The sequence below is a fragment of the Maniola jurtina genome, chromosome Z, assembly GCF_905333055.1.
Source record: "Maniola jurtina chromosome Z, ilManJurt1.1, whole genome shotgun sequence".
Classification (NCBI taxonomy): Eukaryota; Metazoa; Arthropoda; class Insecta; order Lepidoptera; family Nymphalidae; genus Maniola; species Maniola jurtina.
In genome coordinates this window covers 2739286-2758817 of record NC_060058.1, presented here as the reverse complement: position 1 = coordinate 2758817, position 19532 = coordinate 2739286, and the positions used below count along the sequence as shown (strand labels likewise).

At 38.9% G+C, this 19532-nt stretch overlaps 1 protein-coding gene across 4 annotated transcripts in view; it reads left to right on the top strand.

Moving 5' to 3' along the window:
• The window catches only part of LOC123880337 (CCR4-NOT transcription complex subunit 1-like), a 36203-nt gene that overhangs the window by 11055 nt on the left and 5616 nt on the right, over positions 1–19532 (top strand). The window contains exons 5-16 of one of the 4 annotated variants that reach the window (XM_045928423.1): positions 1208–2621; positions 2921–3307; positions 3768–3944; positions 4270–4518; positions 4888–5190; positions 5740–6117; positions 6354–6500; positions 7018–7152; positions 9426–9443; positions 9579–10007; positions 10373–10557; positions 10997–11260. In XM_045928423.1, the coding sequence (XP_045784379.1) occupies positions 1208–2621; positions 2921–3307; positions 3768–3944; positions 4270–4518; positions 4888–5190; positions 5740–6117; positions 6354–6500; positions 7018–7152; positions 9426–9443; positions 9579–10007; positions 10373–10557; positions 10997–11260 (4086 nt within the window). Of the gene's footprint in view, positions 1–1207; positions 2622–2905; positions 3308–3767; positions 3945–4269; positions 4519–4887; positions 5191–5739; positions 6118–6353; positions 6501–7017; positions 7153–9425; positions 9444–9578; positions 10008–10372; positions 10558–10996; positions 11261–19532 lie in introns of all 4 variants that reach the window. The other 3 variants (XM_045928422.1, XM_045928425.1, XM_045928424.1) reach the window with 3 other exon arrangements.

The following is a 19532-nucleotide window of genomic DNA, read 5'->3' as shown; positions in this document are numbered from 1 at the left end:
GGCTCTCCTCAGACTTGGGTGTGTTTGGAATCCTCGTAGCTTTAGTTTTAAGATTATGTGATTAATTTATTATCACCACTATTTCATCAATCACAAATCTAACAATTATCTTAATTGTTAGATTTGTTAGATTAGGATCAAAAGGCGTAGTACCTACTTTGAATGGATTTACTTAAAAGTGGTATTTTATAAGTTACACTGTTGTATCTGCGCACAAATCTCATTTTTGAATGGCGAGAAAATATTTCAGCCAATCGTAGCGTACGTCCGTCTGGTATTGGTTGTTACTTACGAGCCATGTTTTGTACGCGCGAATTATGAGCGATGACGAGTTTCTGTTGTTCTTGTATTTAAAATCTTAATGTCAAGCAACAAGGCCTGTATTTCTTGTGTACATTCGATTTTATTCGGCGTTAGGTTGCACTTTACTGCAAAAATAATTTTTCCGATGCGACTTATAAAAGTGGTATTACAATACTTATTACTTTAAATAATATTTTATTATGACAATTATTAAGAAATATTATAATGCATGGCTTTGTTTAGTAAAAATACTATAAAGTGTACAATGCAGTTCTAGTGATGTGGTAGTGAGACTTACCAAACTTAACCCGTCCTTGCCCAGATGCTCTGAACAAGTTGTGAAGGTACAATTTGGTGAATCCAATGGGTTAGAACATCCCGACAAGGACAGGTTGTCATAAGAGCCACATGATAAGACTTGGTTTGATTGATGTGCATATTATATTTTGAGTTGCCATTTTTAAGGAAGTCCCCTATGAATTTGGCTCTAAAAACTTCTTTGCTAGCCCTTATTTATATAGGTCCCCCTCACATGCACGCCATTCTTCTCGGTGTCGGGCGAGTTTCCAAGTCTTCCGCGTAATCTTGGTGACATCGTCGGACCAATGGGATGGTTGTCTTCCAATGTTGTGTTGTGACCTCTGTTAAAGCAAGTTGATTTACATATGTGTATGTGTACTATTCAGTGTTAGTTCGTGCTTTTATATAATACGCACAATGTACATGTAAAACTTCTTTACCGCTACAGCCAAAATACGTGAAATTGGAATTTGCAAAATAAAAGTAAATTACTTGCTTCAGCAACGTGTCTATTGAGAGAGACGGGGTGGTTCGCATCACAAAATCCAGCAAGCGTTGCTACCCGGTTAGTAGGTAGTGGTAACAACTAGGTATTTCCTTACAGGGCAGTGGTTTGCGCCCCGAACCCCATCTCAGTCATCTCCAAGGTGGCCAACTGCGCCGGAGGCATAGGCAGCCGACCTTCTATCGCAAACGCCACGAACATTGACACACTGCTCACAGCCACGGACAGAGATGAGAAAATTACCGCACCACCGGAAGCCATTCAAGACAAAACGGCGTTTATTTTTAATAATCTCAGTCAATTGAATCTACAACCCAAGTGCGAAGAGTTGAAGGAAATTATCACGGAAGAATACCACCAGTGGCTGTCACAGTACCTGGTCATGAAGAGGGCCTCGATAGAACTCAACTTCCATGCACTATACTCCAACTTTCTCGACGTTCTTAAAATACGTGAAATTAACAAAATGGTAACCAAAGAGACGTATCGCAATATCAGAGTTCTCCTGCGATCTGACAAAGGCATAGCTAACTTTTCTGACCGATCTTTGCTGAAAAACCTCGGTCATTGGTTAGGCATGCTCACATTAGCTCGCAGTCAACCAATTCTTTACATCGACCTCGACCTCAAAGCACTTCTACTCGAAGCTTATCACAAAGGCCAACAGGAGCTGCTCTACGTGGTGCCGTTTATTGCTAAGGTCTTGGAGTCATGCGCCAAGAGCGTCGTGTTCAAGCCGCCCAACCCATGGACCATGGCTCTGATGAATGTTTTAGCGGAGCTGCACCAGGAACCCGATCTGAAACTCAACCTAAAGTTTGAGATAGAAGTGCTTTGTAAAAACTTGAGCTTAGATATTTCCGATTTAAAACCGTCTCTATATTTAAAAGATCCGGAAAAGTTAAGAACGATCGAGTTTCAACTTTCGCAACCGAAACCGAACAAGGAAGCGGTGAACGTAATGCCGGTTCATCAGGCCATAATAGCGAGCCAGCAGTTGCAAATGATGCCGCCTCCGCCGCCCATGCTGCCCGTGGAGGAGCTGTCGGCCGCAGCGCCCACGCCCACGGCCGGGCTCGTGGCCGGCGACCCGAGTCTCGTGGGCGTGCTGGGCCTGCCCGAGCCGCGGTTCAACTACCTCGACGTCAACGTGTCGTCCACGTCCGCGTTCGGCCACAAGATCGTCTTCAACCCGCACATCATCCTGTTCCAAAACTACCCGCATCTGAAGCAGTTCGTGAAGCCGGCCATCGAGAGATCCATCCAGGAGTGGATCCACCCCGTCGTGGACAGGTCGATCAAGTACGCCTTGACCACGTGCGAGCAGATCATACGCAAGGATTTCGCGTTCGATCCCGACGAGACTCGCATGCGGACGTGCGCGCACCACATGATGCGCAACCTGACGGCAGGCATGGCCATGATCACTTGTCGCGAGCAGATCCTGAGCACCATCAGCACCAACTTGAAGGCTGCCTTCATAACTGCCATGATACCCACCACTCCCCAACAGGTAACGTCTTAAATATTCATTAGCATCTTAACATAACAAGCGCCCAAAGCGCACTCCCCGAGTGCTGCATTCTAGGTGTTCCAGTAACAAATGCCTTCACGTGACTCATCCGACCCATGCTTTGTCAACTAACCTGAGTAACATTTTATTGCATAGCTAATTGTGTGATCTAAAATGCATTTAACATTTCAATGTAAAGTACTTACCTTATTTCACCTCTGGGCGCTTCTTATGTTTTGTCATGGTATAGTATACCTTTGTACTCTTCTTGACTTTCAATTTAGTTAAACACGTTGCAGAAGGACATCATAGAGAGTGCAGCAGCTGTTCTCGCCACAGAGAACATGGAACTGGCTTGCGCTTTCATACAGAAGACTGCTGTCGAGAAGGCACTGCCCGAGCTGGATAAGCGGCTTATGAACGACTACGAAATGAGGAAAATAGCTAGACAGGAAGGCCGAAGATACTACGACGCGATAGTTCTCACGTACCAGACTGAGAGGATACCGGAGCGCGTCAGGCTGCGGGTGGGCGGCCCGACCGATATGCAGATAGTGGTGTACGAGGAGTTCGCATGCAACATCCCGGGATTCATGCCAGTGCGGGATGCGGGCATGTTCATACCCAAACCCACCCAGGAGCAAATGCCCCAGATGACATTCGGTCCAGTTGTGAACCAGACACAGGTTAGTGTAGTCTGTTCACTAACACAGTGTCGGTACACCCGCAGGCGCTCTTATTATTTTGCTTTTACTTATTTTTACTCTATGTTAAAAATAAAGTAGATACTGTAATAAAACACGAATACCCTCCTTGAAGGTACTAGGGAGGTACCCGGGCGCTTTGGTTTTATTAGTGGAAGTTTCCTGGTTCGATTCCCAGCAGGGGATTGGAATTTTATCATTTCTAAAGGTCTCGCCTGGTGAGAGGTTTTGGCCCTGGTTCTTATCACTGTACCAGCAAAGTCGTGCTGCCAGGCGATTTAGCGTTCCGATACGATACCGTTTAGTAACAAACAATTATAAGTTTGATAAAAACTGCCATGGTTTAATAAATACTGTCATTCAAGTTTGACAGCTTCAGGGAATAGATTTTTGATCCATATAGCCATTCTATACATTTGGTTCAGTGAAACATATTTTGCAGGTGTACGGTCATGATGAAATGACTACGCTGATGACAGCTGCAGAGCTGTTCTTGACGACCGCTGTGCCGATCCCAGCGTTTGCGGTGCAAGCCACAAACATGCATACGCTGTTCGAATGCCTCGTCATGGCCAGACGTAACCGAGATATTGTCTCTGGCTACACGCTTCTGCAGAGGGTGAGTATCTAAATTCTAAAGATATCTTTAAATGAATGTTCCTCGTATTATTTATGAACATTTATGTATAACTTACTAGCTCGCGACTTGGTCTGTCTGGACTTAGGTTTTTAAAAACCATATAGGAATACTTTGATTTTCTGGGATAAAAATTAGTCTATGTCACTGCCTAGATCTTTAACTATATCCATGTACAATATCACGTCGATCAGTTGCTGCATTGCGACGTGATAGCCGACAAAGTGTTATTTCTTATACAATGGTGCGGAATCCTACGTGTGCGAGTCAGACTCTGACTGATTGTATTATTTAATCTTGTACACAGGCTGTGGAGGGCCTATTGGATGGTCACATCGTCCAGGCGGGAGCCAGCGCTGAACATGTCGAGCTGATGACGCGGTACCGTGACATACACCTTCGGGTCCTCAAGTTGCTAGAGGACAATAGAGTCTATGGCCACGCCTGGACCACCAAACAGATCACATACTGTGTCACGGAATGCAGGGACGAGCTCAGGTTTAACTTGGAAGCCATTGACTGTCTTGTGAGGAACCATCTCATCAACTTGCCACAGGTTGTATTTTTAACTAGTTTTTTTAACGCTTCGAGCAATGTTTACATTTATTTTAGGCTGCGACATGAATGAGCTATGTGCACATTAGAGTCACACAAAAAGCAAGTTAAATTAATAATGAACTAAATCACAACTAAAATAGAGTTTAAGATATCGCGATAATTTGTTGGATTTAGATAATTATCGATTTATCAATGAAAATTGCACGTGCATTTTGTTGCTCAGTGTGCATTGAGCCTTAAGCTGCTTTACGAAGCGGTGGTGTAGTTTTGATGTAGCGTAGCAAAAGTGCTCCAAGGTCTATATGTTTGAATTTATATTATAAAGATGAACGAATTGATGTTTGAAGTGAATTATTCCATATTTTAGTACGACCTTGCGCTTGCTCAACTCATGGATAACGGAAACAACTATGTGGCGGTTTCTTTCGCCATGCAATTGGTGCAACTGTACCTGGTCGACGACCGCAATGACGCCTACGCCACGGAATCTGACCTGTACCATTGCACTGAGACGCTAGTCAGGCTGATGGCGCAGTCCAGGGCTCCGCCGGAAGGCCTCGCCACGCTGATCGAGACGATCCGAATCAATCAAGACCCGAGCAGTTATCTGGGCGAGAGGTCTCCTTTGGGCCCCACTTCTCACATCCACAATGGCATTTTGCAAGTACGCGTACGTATCTATTACCTTTTCTATTGTCAAGTGCCATATAGTGTCTAGCAAACAAGTTGAACCTTAGTCAGCGAAAGTTGGTGAATCTAGGAAGCAAGGCTCTACTTATATGCTTCCATTTATTCTGTTCTGTTCTTTTACTGTTGGAATTGTGACGTCGCCCGGGTCACAGCTGGTCTCTTTCTTCTCGGATTAAATATATTTTCTTTCTTTCTTTCTTATCAACCAATGGCGTGCACCCGCGCTGACTTATCAGCCAATCGCATGCGCCCGTCATTTATTAGCCAATCGCATTAATGCTCAAGTTGTTTGCTGGTTGTTGAATCAATTTTTGACTGCATTTTAATTTCACAATCGGTTACTTTGTAAGTCACTGTCCCGCGCCGCAAATAAATTTTCTTATATGTTTGGGGACTATAAATTATGCTATCATGAAGTAGACATCCGCTAAGAAAGGATTTTTGAAAATTCAACTAATAGGGGGTAAAACATGGATATGAAATTTGTGTAGTCCATGAACATATAATTAAAAGAACAAATCTCCCTCAGTCCCGTGAATACGACGACCCGCACGGTCTCCAAGAGAAGACGGAGAACCTCCTCCGCGAATGGAGAAACATTCTTCTGGGTCCCCTCACTGAGATAGATATCGGGCAGAACTTCAACATTTACGTGCACCGAATGAACATGAACGGTATCCTCAAATCCGATGACATGATCACGCGATTCTTCCGCATCGCCACGCAAATGTGTGTCGAGAACGTGTACCAACTCCTCAACGAGGACAGGATGAATCCTCCCCCGGTGCCGCCGAAGAGGGACAAGTATTATGCGATGTGTGATTCGTTTATCAAGCTGGTCTCGCTCTTGATCAAGAACACCGCGGATAACGGCAACCCAACGCCGAAACTCAACTTGCTGAATAAGGTATGAAAAATCTATCTGTCCTTAGAGACATCTTTTTATTTTTATCAGTTTAAGACATCTTGTCACCAAAGATCACTGTAGGATATGGAAAAATAAAAGATTTGAAAAAGGTTTTTTATGGCGCTAATAAAAGTGGTGACAAATCATTTATTCAAAGTGAAAAAAATGGAAATAACCCACAACTCTCAAAAATGAGATACTGAGGCGGATTTAATTTGCTAAAGTATCTTTTTCAGATACTTGGTATAATCGCTGGTTGCTTGCTCCAAGACCAGGAAGAGCACGGTGCCAATTTCCAACAGCTTCCTTATCATCGCCTGCTGCTCATACTGTTCCTCGACATGAATATGGCTGAACCCGTCCTTGAGTCTATGAACTATCAGGTAACACTACCTAACCGAAGAATACTAATTAATATTACTAGGCCGCCAGTTGGCCATGTGATAAAGATAGATAGAGTGGCGCGCTACCTCAGCGGGACTTTCTCACTCTTATCTCTTCTGAGTGAGAGAGAGAGATATATAAGTTTTTGACCATAGTCCACCATGCTTGCAAAGTGCGGATTGGCATCATCTTTGAGTAGATTATGGAGCACTCATATCTATGAAACACTTAGCTTTGGTACATTAGTGGTCGGGTACCCGGAATCGAACCCCGGATGCTCCATTCAGGAGGCCGGAGTCTTATGCTGAAATCTATTGAGGGTACGTTGACTTTGCTTAGACTTAAGTTTCAGTTACGAGACAGATGTATGCCAGCGATATACCGCTGTCTCGTGTTAACGTGTCTTAAGTCTGAGCAAAGTCCAAGTGCGCTCTATAGATTTCAACTTTATGTTGTAGCACCACTTCCAAGTGTACAAATACTATAGATATTTTCAAGTATTTTGTTATTTTAAAGGTACTAACAGCGTTCTGCCATACTCTACGCATCGTGAGACCCAGCGTTGCACCCGGTTTCTGCTACGCGTGGCTTGAAATAGTCGCGCACAGGGCCTTTATAAACAGGGTGCTCGCCGTCACTCCGCAGCAGAAGGTATTTATCACCCTGTAGCTTAGCTTATTCATTAGATAATCATCTTAGGGATTATTAAATACACACTTCGAAATTGAGCAGACTTTGTCAGAACCAGATACTTTAAAAACTCGTTTTCAGATCTTGAAGACGTTAATACATTTCGAACAATCACTGTAACGTCAAAGTGAAACCTAAACTATCGTACGGTGCGGAAAGTTTCCAAAATACAAATCAGTAGTACTAAATGTCTTAGTCTCCATTCTGCTCTGATGTTGTAGTGTCTCGATACTCAAAAGCTCACAGAGTTGTCGAAATGTGCTAACTCGTATTAACATTAAAAAAAACAAAAGTGTATGATTCACTTTTATTCAACTAAAGACTGACTCCAAACTACCTGACTTAGGTCTGCTCGGTCTTATATTCTAATTTATTATATTATTATTGACTTAAGCTGGGCACTTCTTTGGTGTAAAGGTAAGACTTTAAATAATTAGATTTAGCTTTCTCATTTTTAGTGTTCAAATACCTGAAGGGTGCCAACGGGGCTGTATTACTTAGCCTCCACTGTCCATCCATCCTTCAGTCTATCTATCTGACGGCAGACTCATGAACCGTACCTACCTATTGGTAGAGAGCCGAAATTTTCACATTCAAGCTCTAATCAACCCTTTACCGACTCAGTTTCTAATAAAAATGTAAACTGTGGCATCGTAGCTCCAGTTTAGTAAGTTAGTTTAGTTTTTTTTTTTTGTTTGAAAGGTGGCTTGATCAAGAGTATTCTTAGCTATAATCCAAGAAAATCGGTTCGGTCGTTTGATAGTTATCAGTAGACAAGTGTAAATTAAAAATTCATAGGGTGTTATGAATTTTTAATTTACACTTGTCTATTGAGAAAAATTAATAATAATCCGGAATATTACAAGCGAAACTGTAAAAATTATAAAGTGCCCAGTTTGCGTCAAATGTATGCTAGATTTAACCACTCGCATCTGAGCTTTTTTTGGCTTAATCTCACTTTACCAGTATTTAATTATTTGATATTGTTATTAAAATTGGTTATCACGAACCACTCATACGACTTGCCATATTACTTGAGTACCTTCAAATCAAGAATGAATATGCCTTGTAGGCAAGCAAGCTGTAAGCTAGAGAGAACCTAGCTTTGCCTTCCATCAGGTATTGTCGTCGAGCGCAAGGCTATCTAATATCTTGCATTAAAAAAAGTTCAGGTCCAGCGTGGTAGCATAAAAACCATAAAAGTGCCACTGTAAATGAAATTTTGGCATAAGAAGTCCCTTTTGGAAGAATTGCCATGTCGACTATAGCTACATATGCCCTGTTCAAGCCTAGTACCAAATGAAGATCGAACTTCATAAATAATTAGTTAGTTTTTCCGAAAGTGTGTCTGTCGGTTTGCTAGCTTTTGACGGTCCATCCGTTTTTTGACAAAATTTGGTACAGAAATAGATTGCATCCCGGGGAAAAAAATAGACTTAAATAGAGAATAGACAAAAAAAAAAGAAAGACAAAGAGAAAGAGTTCCCACAGGATTTCCAAAACCTAAATCCAAGTCGGGGGGCTATTTAGTACAGAGATAGATGCCGAAAGGGACTTCTTGCGAAAAACAATTAATCTTTAGCTTCGAAATATACATTGGAGTGTCTTCACACACACTGTTCGACGACCTGACTAACGGGCTATATCCTAAATCCACTCGTCTATAGCACGGTAGCCGCGTCGCTTGCAAACGTATCTGACATTACTAACTTATACGAATTGTGATATAGCGCGGTGTGTGGCTATCGCACAATTCGACAGCGAACATTTTATAAAACTTTATTTTGCCAATATCTAATCCATTTTATTAAAGACTTAAATTCAGTTTTTGTTTGCTGTAGACTGTTTGCAGGAATTGGCGAAATGAAGTTGCTCGTAATAACAATATATTTCCATGATAACTCTCAAGAGTGTATACAGAGGCCTTGTGGAGGCACCATTGGCGATCGTTTTTAGCATACCGTGAAATTCTGTGAATTCCATTCATAGTTATAACCGGTGTGGTAGAAATACTTTCATTATTTTTTTTATAATTGGTTGCCAACGATGCCTCCAATTCATAGGCGTCATTGCTTCAGAGTTCAGACGCCATAATGAATGTTAGTCGCCTAAAATTGTAATGTCAACAGAGTGCCACGAAGTGTGTGAAAAGACACAAACATGTATGACAATAAATGTGCACTATTGTACTGTGTAATCGAATGCACTTATGATGTTGTTTTCTTTTGTTCAAGTCTATCATGGAAGTATTGGTATAGATAACCTTTTTTTAAATTCTTATGCTCGTATGTGTTTAATATGGCTTCTGATATCATTGCTTGATCATCGCTTTTCTTTTAATGTGTGTTCGTCGGTGCGTCCCGATACTAACCGTCGATTGTCGCCAGGGATGGGGAATGTATTCGACGCTGCTCATCGATCTTTTCAAGTTCCTCGACCCGTTTCTGCGAAACACGGAGTTAGCCACTCCGGTCATGATGCTGTACAAGGGAACCCTGAAAGTGTTACTGGTTCTGCTCCACGATTTCCCGGAGTTCCTGTGCGATTACCACTACGGGTTCTGCGATGAGATTCCGCCGAACTGCATACAGATGAGAAATCTTATCCTCTCGGCCTTCCCGAGGAACATGAGACTGCCCGACCCGTTCACGCCGAATCTAAAAGTGGATCTGCTAGCCGAGATCAGCTTGCCGCCGCGCGCAGTCATCAACTACGCGACAATAATCCCCTCGTCGCAATTCAAGAAGGATCTGGACGCGTACATCAAGGCCCGGGCGCCCGTCACCTTCCTGTCAGAGCTGCGGAGCAACATGCAGGTGATTATTTTCCGATAAGCGTAGTACGTCGCATTTTTTTTTGCGGTTAGAAATTAACCAAACGGTGTCGATTGGACAGAATTATTTTGTGAAACTGCGGTATAATAGTACATTTACTGTTCAAATAAAGCAATATACGACCGCTTAGTAAAATGGTAGGAAGAACGAGGCGAAGCGCAGCACTTATCAAGGTATTATGTGTTATGCGTCAATTTCCGAGCTAGTGGGGGAAAATTACATTGAAAATTACTAATGACTGAGATTTTTGGCTGTCGTTTATATGGGATCACATGACAAAAAAATTGATATACTAACTTCTTTCCATAAATATAGTATGTATAATATAAATACGAATCGCCTTACAGGTAGTAAACGAGCCGGGACGCCGATATAATAGCCAGTTGATAAATGCAGTGGTTCTGTACGTGGGCACGCAGGCTATCGCTCACATAAGGGCGAAAGGACAAACGCCGAATATGACCACGATAGCCCACTCGGCGCATATGGATATATTCCAAAACTTTACAGTTGACTTTGACCACGAAGGACGGTGAGTAAATATTCGAGCGCAAAGTGGTTACCATATATTCATTAGTGACATTATACCCGCGGCAGTAATGTAGGCGCTTTTGACATATCAGAATTGTGATATGACACGGTGGCGTCGTTTCTAATGTTTTTCTTATTTAACTATTACTACTATATAAAAGAGTATATGTGCATTTTTTCTTTAAAATTAACTGTCAATTTTCACTAAACTTCAAAAACGCTTTCGTGGCGTTCCGCGCAGATAAAACTGACCAAAAACCCGCTTTAGGTATGTGCAGACCAACAGTAACTTAATATTTAACCGGGCATTGTCACTACTGAATACAAGTGCAGCCATTTTGCGCGCTACTACGCGATCGACACGGTTGGCATGTTTTGCATGTGTGTGTGAGTGTACCAACCTGCAGCACACAAAGTTGTAATCATCTTTACCTTTTCAGGTATCTATTCTTGAACGCGATCGCGAATCAGTTGCGCTACCCGAATAGTCACACGCACTATTTTAGCTGCTGTCTTCTGTATTTGTTCGCGGAGGCAAATTCCGAAGCCGTACAGGAGCAAATAACGAGGATGCTCCTGGAGAGGCTGATCGTGAACCGGCCGCATCCGTGGGGACTTCTCATCACTTTTATCGAACTCATCAAGAACCCCATTTATAAATTTTGGACGCACGAGTTCGTCCATTGTGCACCAGAAATCGAGAAGTAAGTCATTTTAATTTTTTTTTTTTGCTAACGATGCCACCGCCGACGGTCTTCTGTAAGTATAGTCGACGGTGGTGTTGTTACCAATGTAATGTATGTACACGTTGTTTTCGACAAGACGTGGACATTTTTTAAACATCTTTTACCTTACATCTAGAAGCTGTTAACAATTGAGAAAAATAAAAGAACAACTTATGAATAACTATTAATTCTTCGTGAAATAATGCAACAAACAGGATTCGATACTTTCGGTTTCAACATAGTGGTTTTCGGGTATAACGACGATGAAGGGACCTCCCTATTTTCGTCGTTACATCCCGAAGTCGTTACAGGTAAAGGAATACAGATACAGACACGTACACATGTATAGTTTATATTCATTTATTATTGAAAATACTATTTTAAAATATTCACTTTGTAACTGAACCATAAAAACTCCGAAAGGTACACGCTTCCCTGCCTACATAAGAAATGTTTGCGAAAAAAAGAAATATTTGTGTCTTTGGCGGCTGGCTCCGGTTGTAATATCTGCATGGGATTTCACTATCACTTTCTCGTTTACTGTCAATCGTCTCAAATTCTGGAATTGACATTTCTCCCACAAAACTATTAGCTATAGACTGGAAATCGCCTTTTCGCCACCCGCTGACTTGTAAGTGTATAGGGGACTTTTGCGGTCAACGTCTTTAGGTTGGAGACCTGTCTCTTCTTTGGTTACGCGGGACTTAGGATCAAAGCTGAGTCCATGCGTGGCCATACCGATCCCATAGCGGTAACGCAGAGACGTACCGACTTTTCGATTACGTTAAAGATCGGTGATCCTTAATGACTTTATCCCCACTATGGGAAGGGCTAGGATATCGTATCACGCCGGAAGGTGTTTATTAATAAATTATATTAACTAATATAGTATAAGTATGTTACTAACACATATTATTTGTTATATATATTTATATTTACTAACAGTTAAAAGTGTTACCACAACATATTGTGGACCTATCATTGTCTAAAAAAAGCTTGACATTATTCCATCCTCCCTTTTCCACAACCGCAGCGCACGCCACCGCAAGCAATTTAACCCTCACCGCCTAGGTGCCTTGTGCACGTATAATATGTAACAGTGTAGTATATCATACTATAATATATATAATTAATATATTATATCGACAAAGCCATATGTATTTGAGCCTTACACGTATTATATATATTATGCAGTATGTACAATCTTTGTAGTTTATTTTACATCATGCTGAATTCCGTTTTTTCACTCTCTCAGCAAAGGTTATGTCTGAAAGCTATATAAATGACGAGACCGCCTTTGCATGCGGAAATTAGTAACTATGCTTTTATAATGTGTGCAAAATAAGTAGTCCAATCTGAAGTAGTTGTAGACTGCTCGTTTTGCGCGCACTATAATATAAGATTCCTGTTTTGCTGTGTTATAAAGAATATCAATAAAATTCAGTACTAAAGAGTATCTCAGTAGGGATATGCAAAACAAAAAATGCAGTTTGTCAAACATGTCCTCTGTGCTATACTTTACTACTGAATTTTTATTACTTTTTGCAGGCTTCCGCGCATGTCGGTTTTTTTTTTTTAATTTGTAAATAATTTTTCACAATTTCTTTTTCCTTTTTTGATTTTTTCGTAATCTTTTCGAAAAACTCTTACCTATTCAAGAGTATGTTCCCTTATTTTTCTTGATTTTATTTCAAAGTATATACCCATCTCTAAATCTCTCTTTAGGCTGTAAAGCTGTGATCTGTTGCAAACACTTTAGCACTACGTATTATAGTAGTCCTTCTCACATGCCTGACTGTGTGACAACATACCACGGGCTTACAGGCTGCGCCAGAAAATATACTGAGCGCTTTTTTCACAAATCCCAATATCAAAAATGCACAATATTCCAATGTACTGGCATCCGGTACTATCTCAAATTCAACAGCTTTACAGGGTGAAAGAAAATTTGTTTCCTTTAGCTAAATAGTTGCCGGTGTATGTGATGTTCCCTAGCGAGTGTGTGCGGTTATCGAATGTTTGTTCTAAGCTTGTTTGCCTGAATGGTCTTGAACTGTGACGCTGCATAGTGTGAAATATTATAGAGTGAAATCGTCAAAAATTTGAGATAGGACATGTTGCCAGTTCGTTATTTGTTCAAACTTAAATCCCGGTGTCATCTAAAGGTGATATCACACAGTTCGTATGAGTGAATATCCACTCAAGTGATTGTTTAATTTTGGTCGTCACTTTTTATTCTTTTTGTGTTCAGGCGTTTCGTCTGAGTAGAGCATACCGGATGAAAGACAGAAATGAATAAAAATTGAACCGTCTAATATCACCTTAACACCCCATTTAATAAAATCATTCCCCTGCTTAGGATGTTTTTTACAATACATTTGCTTGTAAAGTCACTGCACCGCTATTAAAACTATAAAGTAGACTTTTTAGATGTGTTTATAGTAAGAAGTAGTTGGTTAACTACGTGACATATTAAGATATCATTTTCAAGACTGGAAACCCGCGGGCTTCTTTATTTTTTAAGTTTAGTTTTTTAAATTATCCAGCTTTTTTACTCACAAATGCATTGTAAAAGTTTAATTGCTTTGAAAATTACACTCTTCATTATCATCACTCTTGCGGCTGTTTAACACTAGCTTTTGGATTCGGCTTGCTTGTTTCCGTCCACGTTGGTAATTACTTTTTCGTAACCAGCTACGAAATAAGATTAATACTTCGTCTTTACTGGTTATCAATAAAGAATATTTTATCCGGTTTTGTAACGGAGTAATATTAAAATTACTTCGTTACGGAATATAACATAAGGGGCAAGCGACGGGTCTGCCCGCGAAATTCAAATTTAATTTGGTTTTTCGCAATTTGTAAACTAATACGACAACGGAGGCTTATGGCACTTTAATTGCGCCAATGGCAGTATCATCCTCACAGGTTTATATAAAAATCTTTGCTTGAAAGGGTCCAGTTCAACAAATTATCTCTAGTATCGACTAATTTATGAGTTATAGTCGATACTAGAGCTAATTTCTTAAACTGGACCCTTTCAAGTAAAGAATTTTATGTAAACCTGTGAGGATGATACTGCCATTGGCACAATTAAAGTGCCATAAGCCTACTTTGTCGTATTAGTTTACAAATTGCGAAAAACCAAATTAAATTTAAATTTCGCGGGCAGACCCGTCGCATCCACCTTAATGCCTCTTTGTAACTGGGTACTACGAAACGACGTAATTTAATTCTTATTCTATTAGGAACCCGGATAAAATATTCTTGGTTAATAACTAGTTATGAAAAGACGAATCTTATTTCGTATTTCGTAGCCTGATATCTACGATAAATTAGTTACCAACGTGGACGGAACCCTATCGGGACGCGTCGAATGTAATTTTCATCTTCGACGTATTATATGGAATGTGCATGTGGTTTTTAATTTTTACACTTTAATTATTTTCACCAACATAGCTACAAAAAATATCATAACTAAAAAAACCGGTTAAGTTCGAGTCTGACTCGCACACGAAGGGTTCCGGACCATCGTACAAGAAATCTCAGACCTATATAATTTTTTTTATACTGGTAAAGTTAATAACGGACAGTCCTCTCTTGATGTGATTTAGGAAATTTAATTTTTTTGTGATGTAACTAGGTATTCACTGTTTTCGGTTTTATTTTTACTTTTGACAGACGATAACCCTAAAAATGTATCGCAAACACATCATTACATAAAATAATATTATTTAAAACTACAATACGACTTGGAACATTTAAACACTTGGATTTTTGTTTATTAAATATGTAATTTAATAGTAAAATATTTTAAAACAAATGCGATGGTGTAGCTGTTTAATTTTCTGTCGATAAAGATTCTGGAAAAAATATATCATGATAATTTAAAGCACATTCACGTTCCCTATAAATACGTGATCTAATATTCTGTTATTTTTTTTAAATTGCATTTTAACATTAGGCCCTTATCTATGAAATTGCCGAATCTATATATATAGCTTGGGGCTTTTTATGTTGACACGAATTAAGGGTAATTTTGGGGTGAAATGGAACTTCAGATGATAACCCTGTTTTTTTCCTCCTTCACACTAGCCTGTAATAAAATTCGGTAACTTTATAGGTCAGGACCTAATATGTTTCATTTTGTAATTAAATTTTTCTTTACAGTGTTCTGCCTATAATTAAAACGACTTCATGGCAAATGTAAAAAAAATACTCATTAATTTTCTCAATTTACCATGAAGTTAATTATGTGCATAATAACATTGAATTTTTTTTATATCAGGGAATGTAAAACCACAACTATGCTTAACTTTTTAGAAGGTTTATACCCAGACAGCATATATATTAAGGAGTAAGTAGTTTTAATCTAAAAACTAACATATCTATAAAATACTATATTGTCTATTAAGATAACTGTTAAATATGGGTACATATTCTAATATATATAGGTACATAACCAAAATATGTAATATTGAACACTTAATAGGGATGATGCCTATGTCAAGAATAAATATATTTTTATTAGTAATTATTAAATAGAGGATCTTCCAAAATTAGTGAAATCCAAATTTGTCGCTAGTTAGTTTACTGACCATTTTAAATTATCGATTTAACTATAAAAGTATGTCAAATTACGTTAAATGTATTTGACGTCACATCTATCTATTTCATGTTAAGCGAGCGTTTTGAGGTTTCTTTTAAAGTTGCTGATTTGACTTGTAGGCATCATACCTATTAGAAAGACAATAATGCACTTTGAGAGCTTACGCCATATTATGTGCTCCCACTGTCATGTCAAAAATACGGTTCACCCTTAAATTAAGAGCTTAAATCGTACTTTTGACATGACAGTTAACACAGAACAAATATGGCGAGAGAGTTCTCAAAACATACGCACTATGCTTACTACATGGCAAATACAGAAAACGACTTTAGTTTTTTACATTTGCCATGAAGTAGGTAGTCGTTCATAATTATGTGCACGTGATGTGTACATCGAAAAAAAAATAAGGGCCAAATTGAAAAACACTTCCTCTTCGGAAGTCGGTTAAAAATAGTACAAGACGAGGCGAAGCTGAAGACTTCCCAAGTGAATTAATAATAATAATTAAAACTATACGAGAAGATCGTTACTAAAATTACAAATGTCTAACCATACAGTCTGAAAACAAATCGAAATCGTGTAATTCGTGAAAAAAAAAATAGTAGTAATAAGTCAGAATATTATTAAAATTGTGTACTTACGATTAACGACCATGCACCCAAGCCGGTTGGTCACCGTGGGGGAAGAAGACCACTACCCTCCATCCAATAAAACTAAAAGAGGACTAAGCTTAAAAATTTGTACATACAATGTAAGATCACTATTGACAGCGTCAAGAATATTGGAATTGAACAATGCTATAGAAAAAATAAATTGGGACATTATAGGGCTCGCAGAAGTTAGAAAGATGGGATGCACATTAGAGAAACATGAAGATTATATATTCTGTTACATAGGCGAGACGCAATACGTACACGAGCACAAACTGTCAGTGATGAATACATATTCCAAAAAAATATACACTCGAAAGTGGACATGGGTTTCACCGGACCAAAATACAAAGAACGAAATTGACTTTATACTGAGCCACAATCCAAAATCAGTGATAAATCTAGAGGTACTTAACAGAATGAATTTCCCAATCGTACCACAGGATGATACGGTGCTCTTTGAAAATTAAACTACCTAAAGCCAGTCGAAGAACATTCAAAGGTGTCACCAACACATTGAAATCCACTAATGAGAAAAAGAACTACATACAAAATTTTATAGAGAACTCAACAACACTTTACAAATCTACGGAAAATATTGAAAACGTACAAATTCTCAGTGACAAACTGGAAGAAACAGTCAAAAAAGCCTCAATAGCTCAACGGTTATAGGAGCGGACTGAAACCCGAAAGGTCGGCGGTTCAAACCCCACCCGTTGCACTATTGTCGTACCCACTCCTAGCACAAGCTTTACGCTTAGTTGGAGGGGAAAGGGGAATGTTAGTCATGATTCACATGGCTAATATTCTTTTATAAAAAAAAAAAAAACTACAATACACAATTAGGAATAACTAACAAAAAGCACAAAATTATTACTGACCAAACATTGGACTTGATTTCTAAGCGAACTAAACTGTTGAACACAAAAAGTAAATCCAAAAAATGAGAGAAGAATTAAAGGAGTTATTCAAAAAAATTAACAGAGCAATACGAAACGATTATGATAACTATAGAAAAACAATAATAGAAAGGAACATACTAACATACATGGTTTTTTTTTCATTCATAAAAACTGGATACAATGCCTAAATGATGGAAAAGAAGAAACTTGAAATAGGGAAGACATAATAAAATGTGCAACTGCCTTTTACTCAAACCTCTACAAAAAACTACCGCATGAAAGAGACGAAAAAATTTAGTACTAAGAGCAAAGAGACTATAGAAACAATTTTGGACTCAATAAATGAAAGAGAGATATTAGGACATATTATAAAATTCAAAATTCAAAATTCAAAATGTTTTTATTCAATTAGACTTTTACAAGTTCTTTCGAATCGTCAAAAGCATCTACCACTGGTTCGATAATTAGGTTATAAAGAAATTTAAATCTGGAAAAAGCCCAGGACCAGACAAACTCGCAAATGAAGCCTTAAAAATAGGAGCGCCTATTCTAGTTGGATATCTAGCAAAACTTTTCAACTTAGTAATGGAAAAAGAACAAGTACCAACACAATGGTGCAAATCAAATATAACATTACTGTACAAGAAAGGGAATTTACTGGACATAGGCAACTATAGGCCCATCAGCCTACTTATCTACAATTTACAAACTCTTCTCATCAATCCTTCTAAGTAGTATAGCACCAGAAATAGACAAAAACCAATTATTAGAATAGGCAGGTTTCCGACCACAATATTCTACAACAGACCACATACATACCATAGAGCAGATAATTGAAAAATTCAAAAGTTTAATAAACCACTTTATATTGCATTTGTGGACTACTCCAAAGCATTTGACAGTATAACACACTCATCTATCTGGAATGCTTTAAGAAGTAATAGCATAAGTGGAAAATATATAAAACTCCATGAGTGTAAGTGGAGTGAACTAGAAAGGCAAGGAGAAGAAGTTCACGATTGAAAGAGGCGTTAGACAAGGAGATCCGCTTTCTCCCAAGCTGTTCTGGAGGACATCTTCAAAAACCTTGATTGGAAAAATAAAGGAATATGGGTGCTACACAAAAGGCTAACACATTTGAGGTTTGCGGACGACATAGCTATTTTTGGCGAGTCCTCCACGGACCTGGAGAAAATGCTACAGAGTTTAGACTCTGTAGCATTTTCAAAAGTTTTTACTAAAAGTTGGTCGGCACATGAATACTTCCAAAACTAAAATCATTACAAACAGTCACAAGAAAACAATCAAAATAGAACAAAAGTCAGTAGAGTATGTGGACAGCTATGTGTACTTGGGTAAACTGGTCTCCTTTGAAGCGAACACTAACGAAAAAGAAGTGGACAGAAGAATTAACATAACATGGAAGAAATACTGGGCACAAAAAGAAATTCTAAAAGGAAATTATAACCTAAAAATGAAAAAGATAATAATGGATTCCTGCATCCTGCAAGCCTAACTTATGCAAGCCAAACATGGGTATTCACTGAAAAAGTCAAAAATAAAATCCTGTCCTGCCAACACGCCATGGAAAGAAGCATATTGAAGCTGAGAAGAATACAAAAAACAAGAAACAGACATCCGCAAGAAAACTCAGATAATAGATGCTCTTCAGTATGCCCTGGAACAAAAGCGGAAATGGGCAGGAGATATATCAAGGTATAAAGACAAAAAGTGGACTTATTTAACGACAAAATGGCGGGGCCCTACAGGCAAAAGGAGTGTAGGAAGGCAGAGAAAAAAGTGGAAAGACGATATCATCGACGTGGCAGAAAAGAAGTGGATGGAAATAGCAATTGACAGATAGGCCTGGAAAAGGATGGAGGAGGCTTATACCCGCAGGGGGCCGCACGCCAAAGATGTTTAAAAATACTGTTAAAAAAATTGTATTAATAATTTAGTGTGTGGATAAATAAAGCTTTAATAATAATAACTTAAGATTAAATTAAAAAATCAAATCAAATCTTTTATGATGAATTTAAAATCAAACTCAAAGCATTTAATCAAATGAGGTAACATTGTCCGTCTCTCTG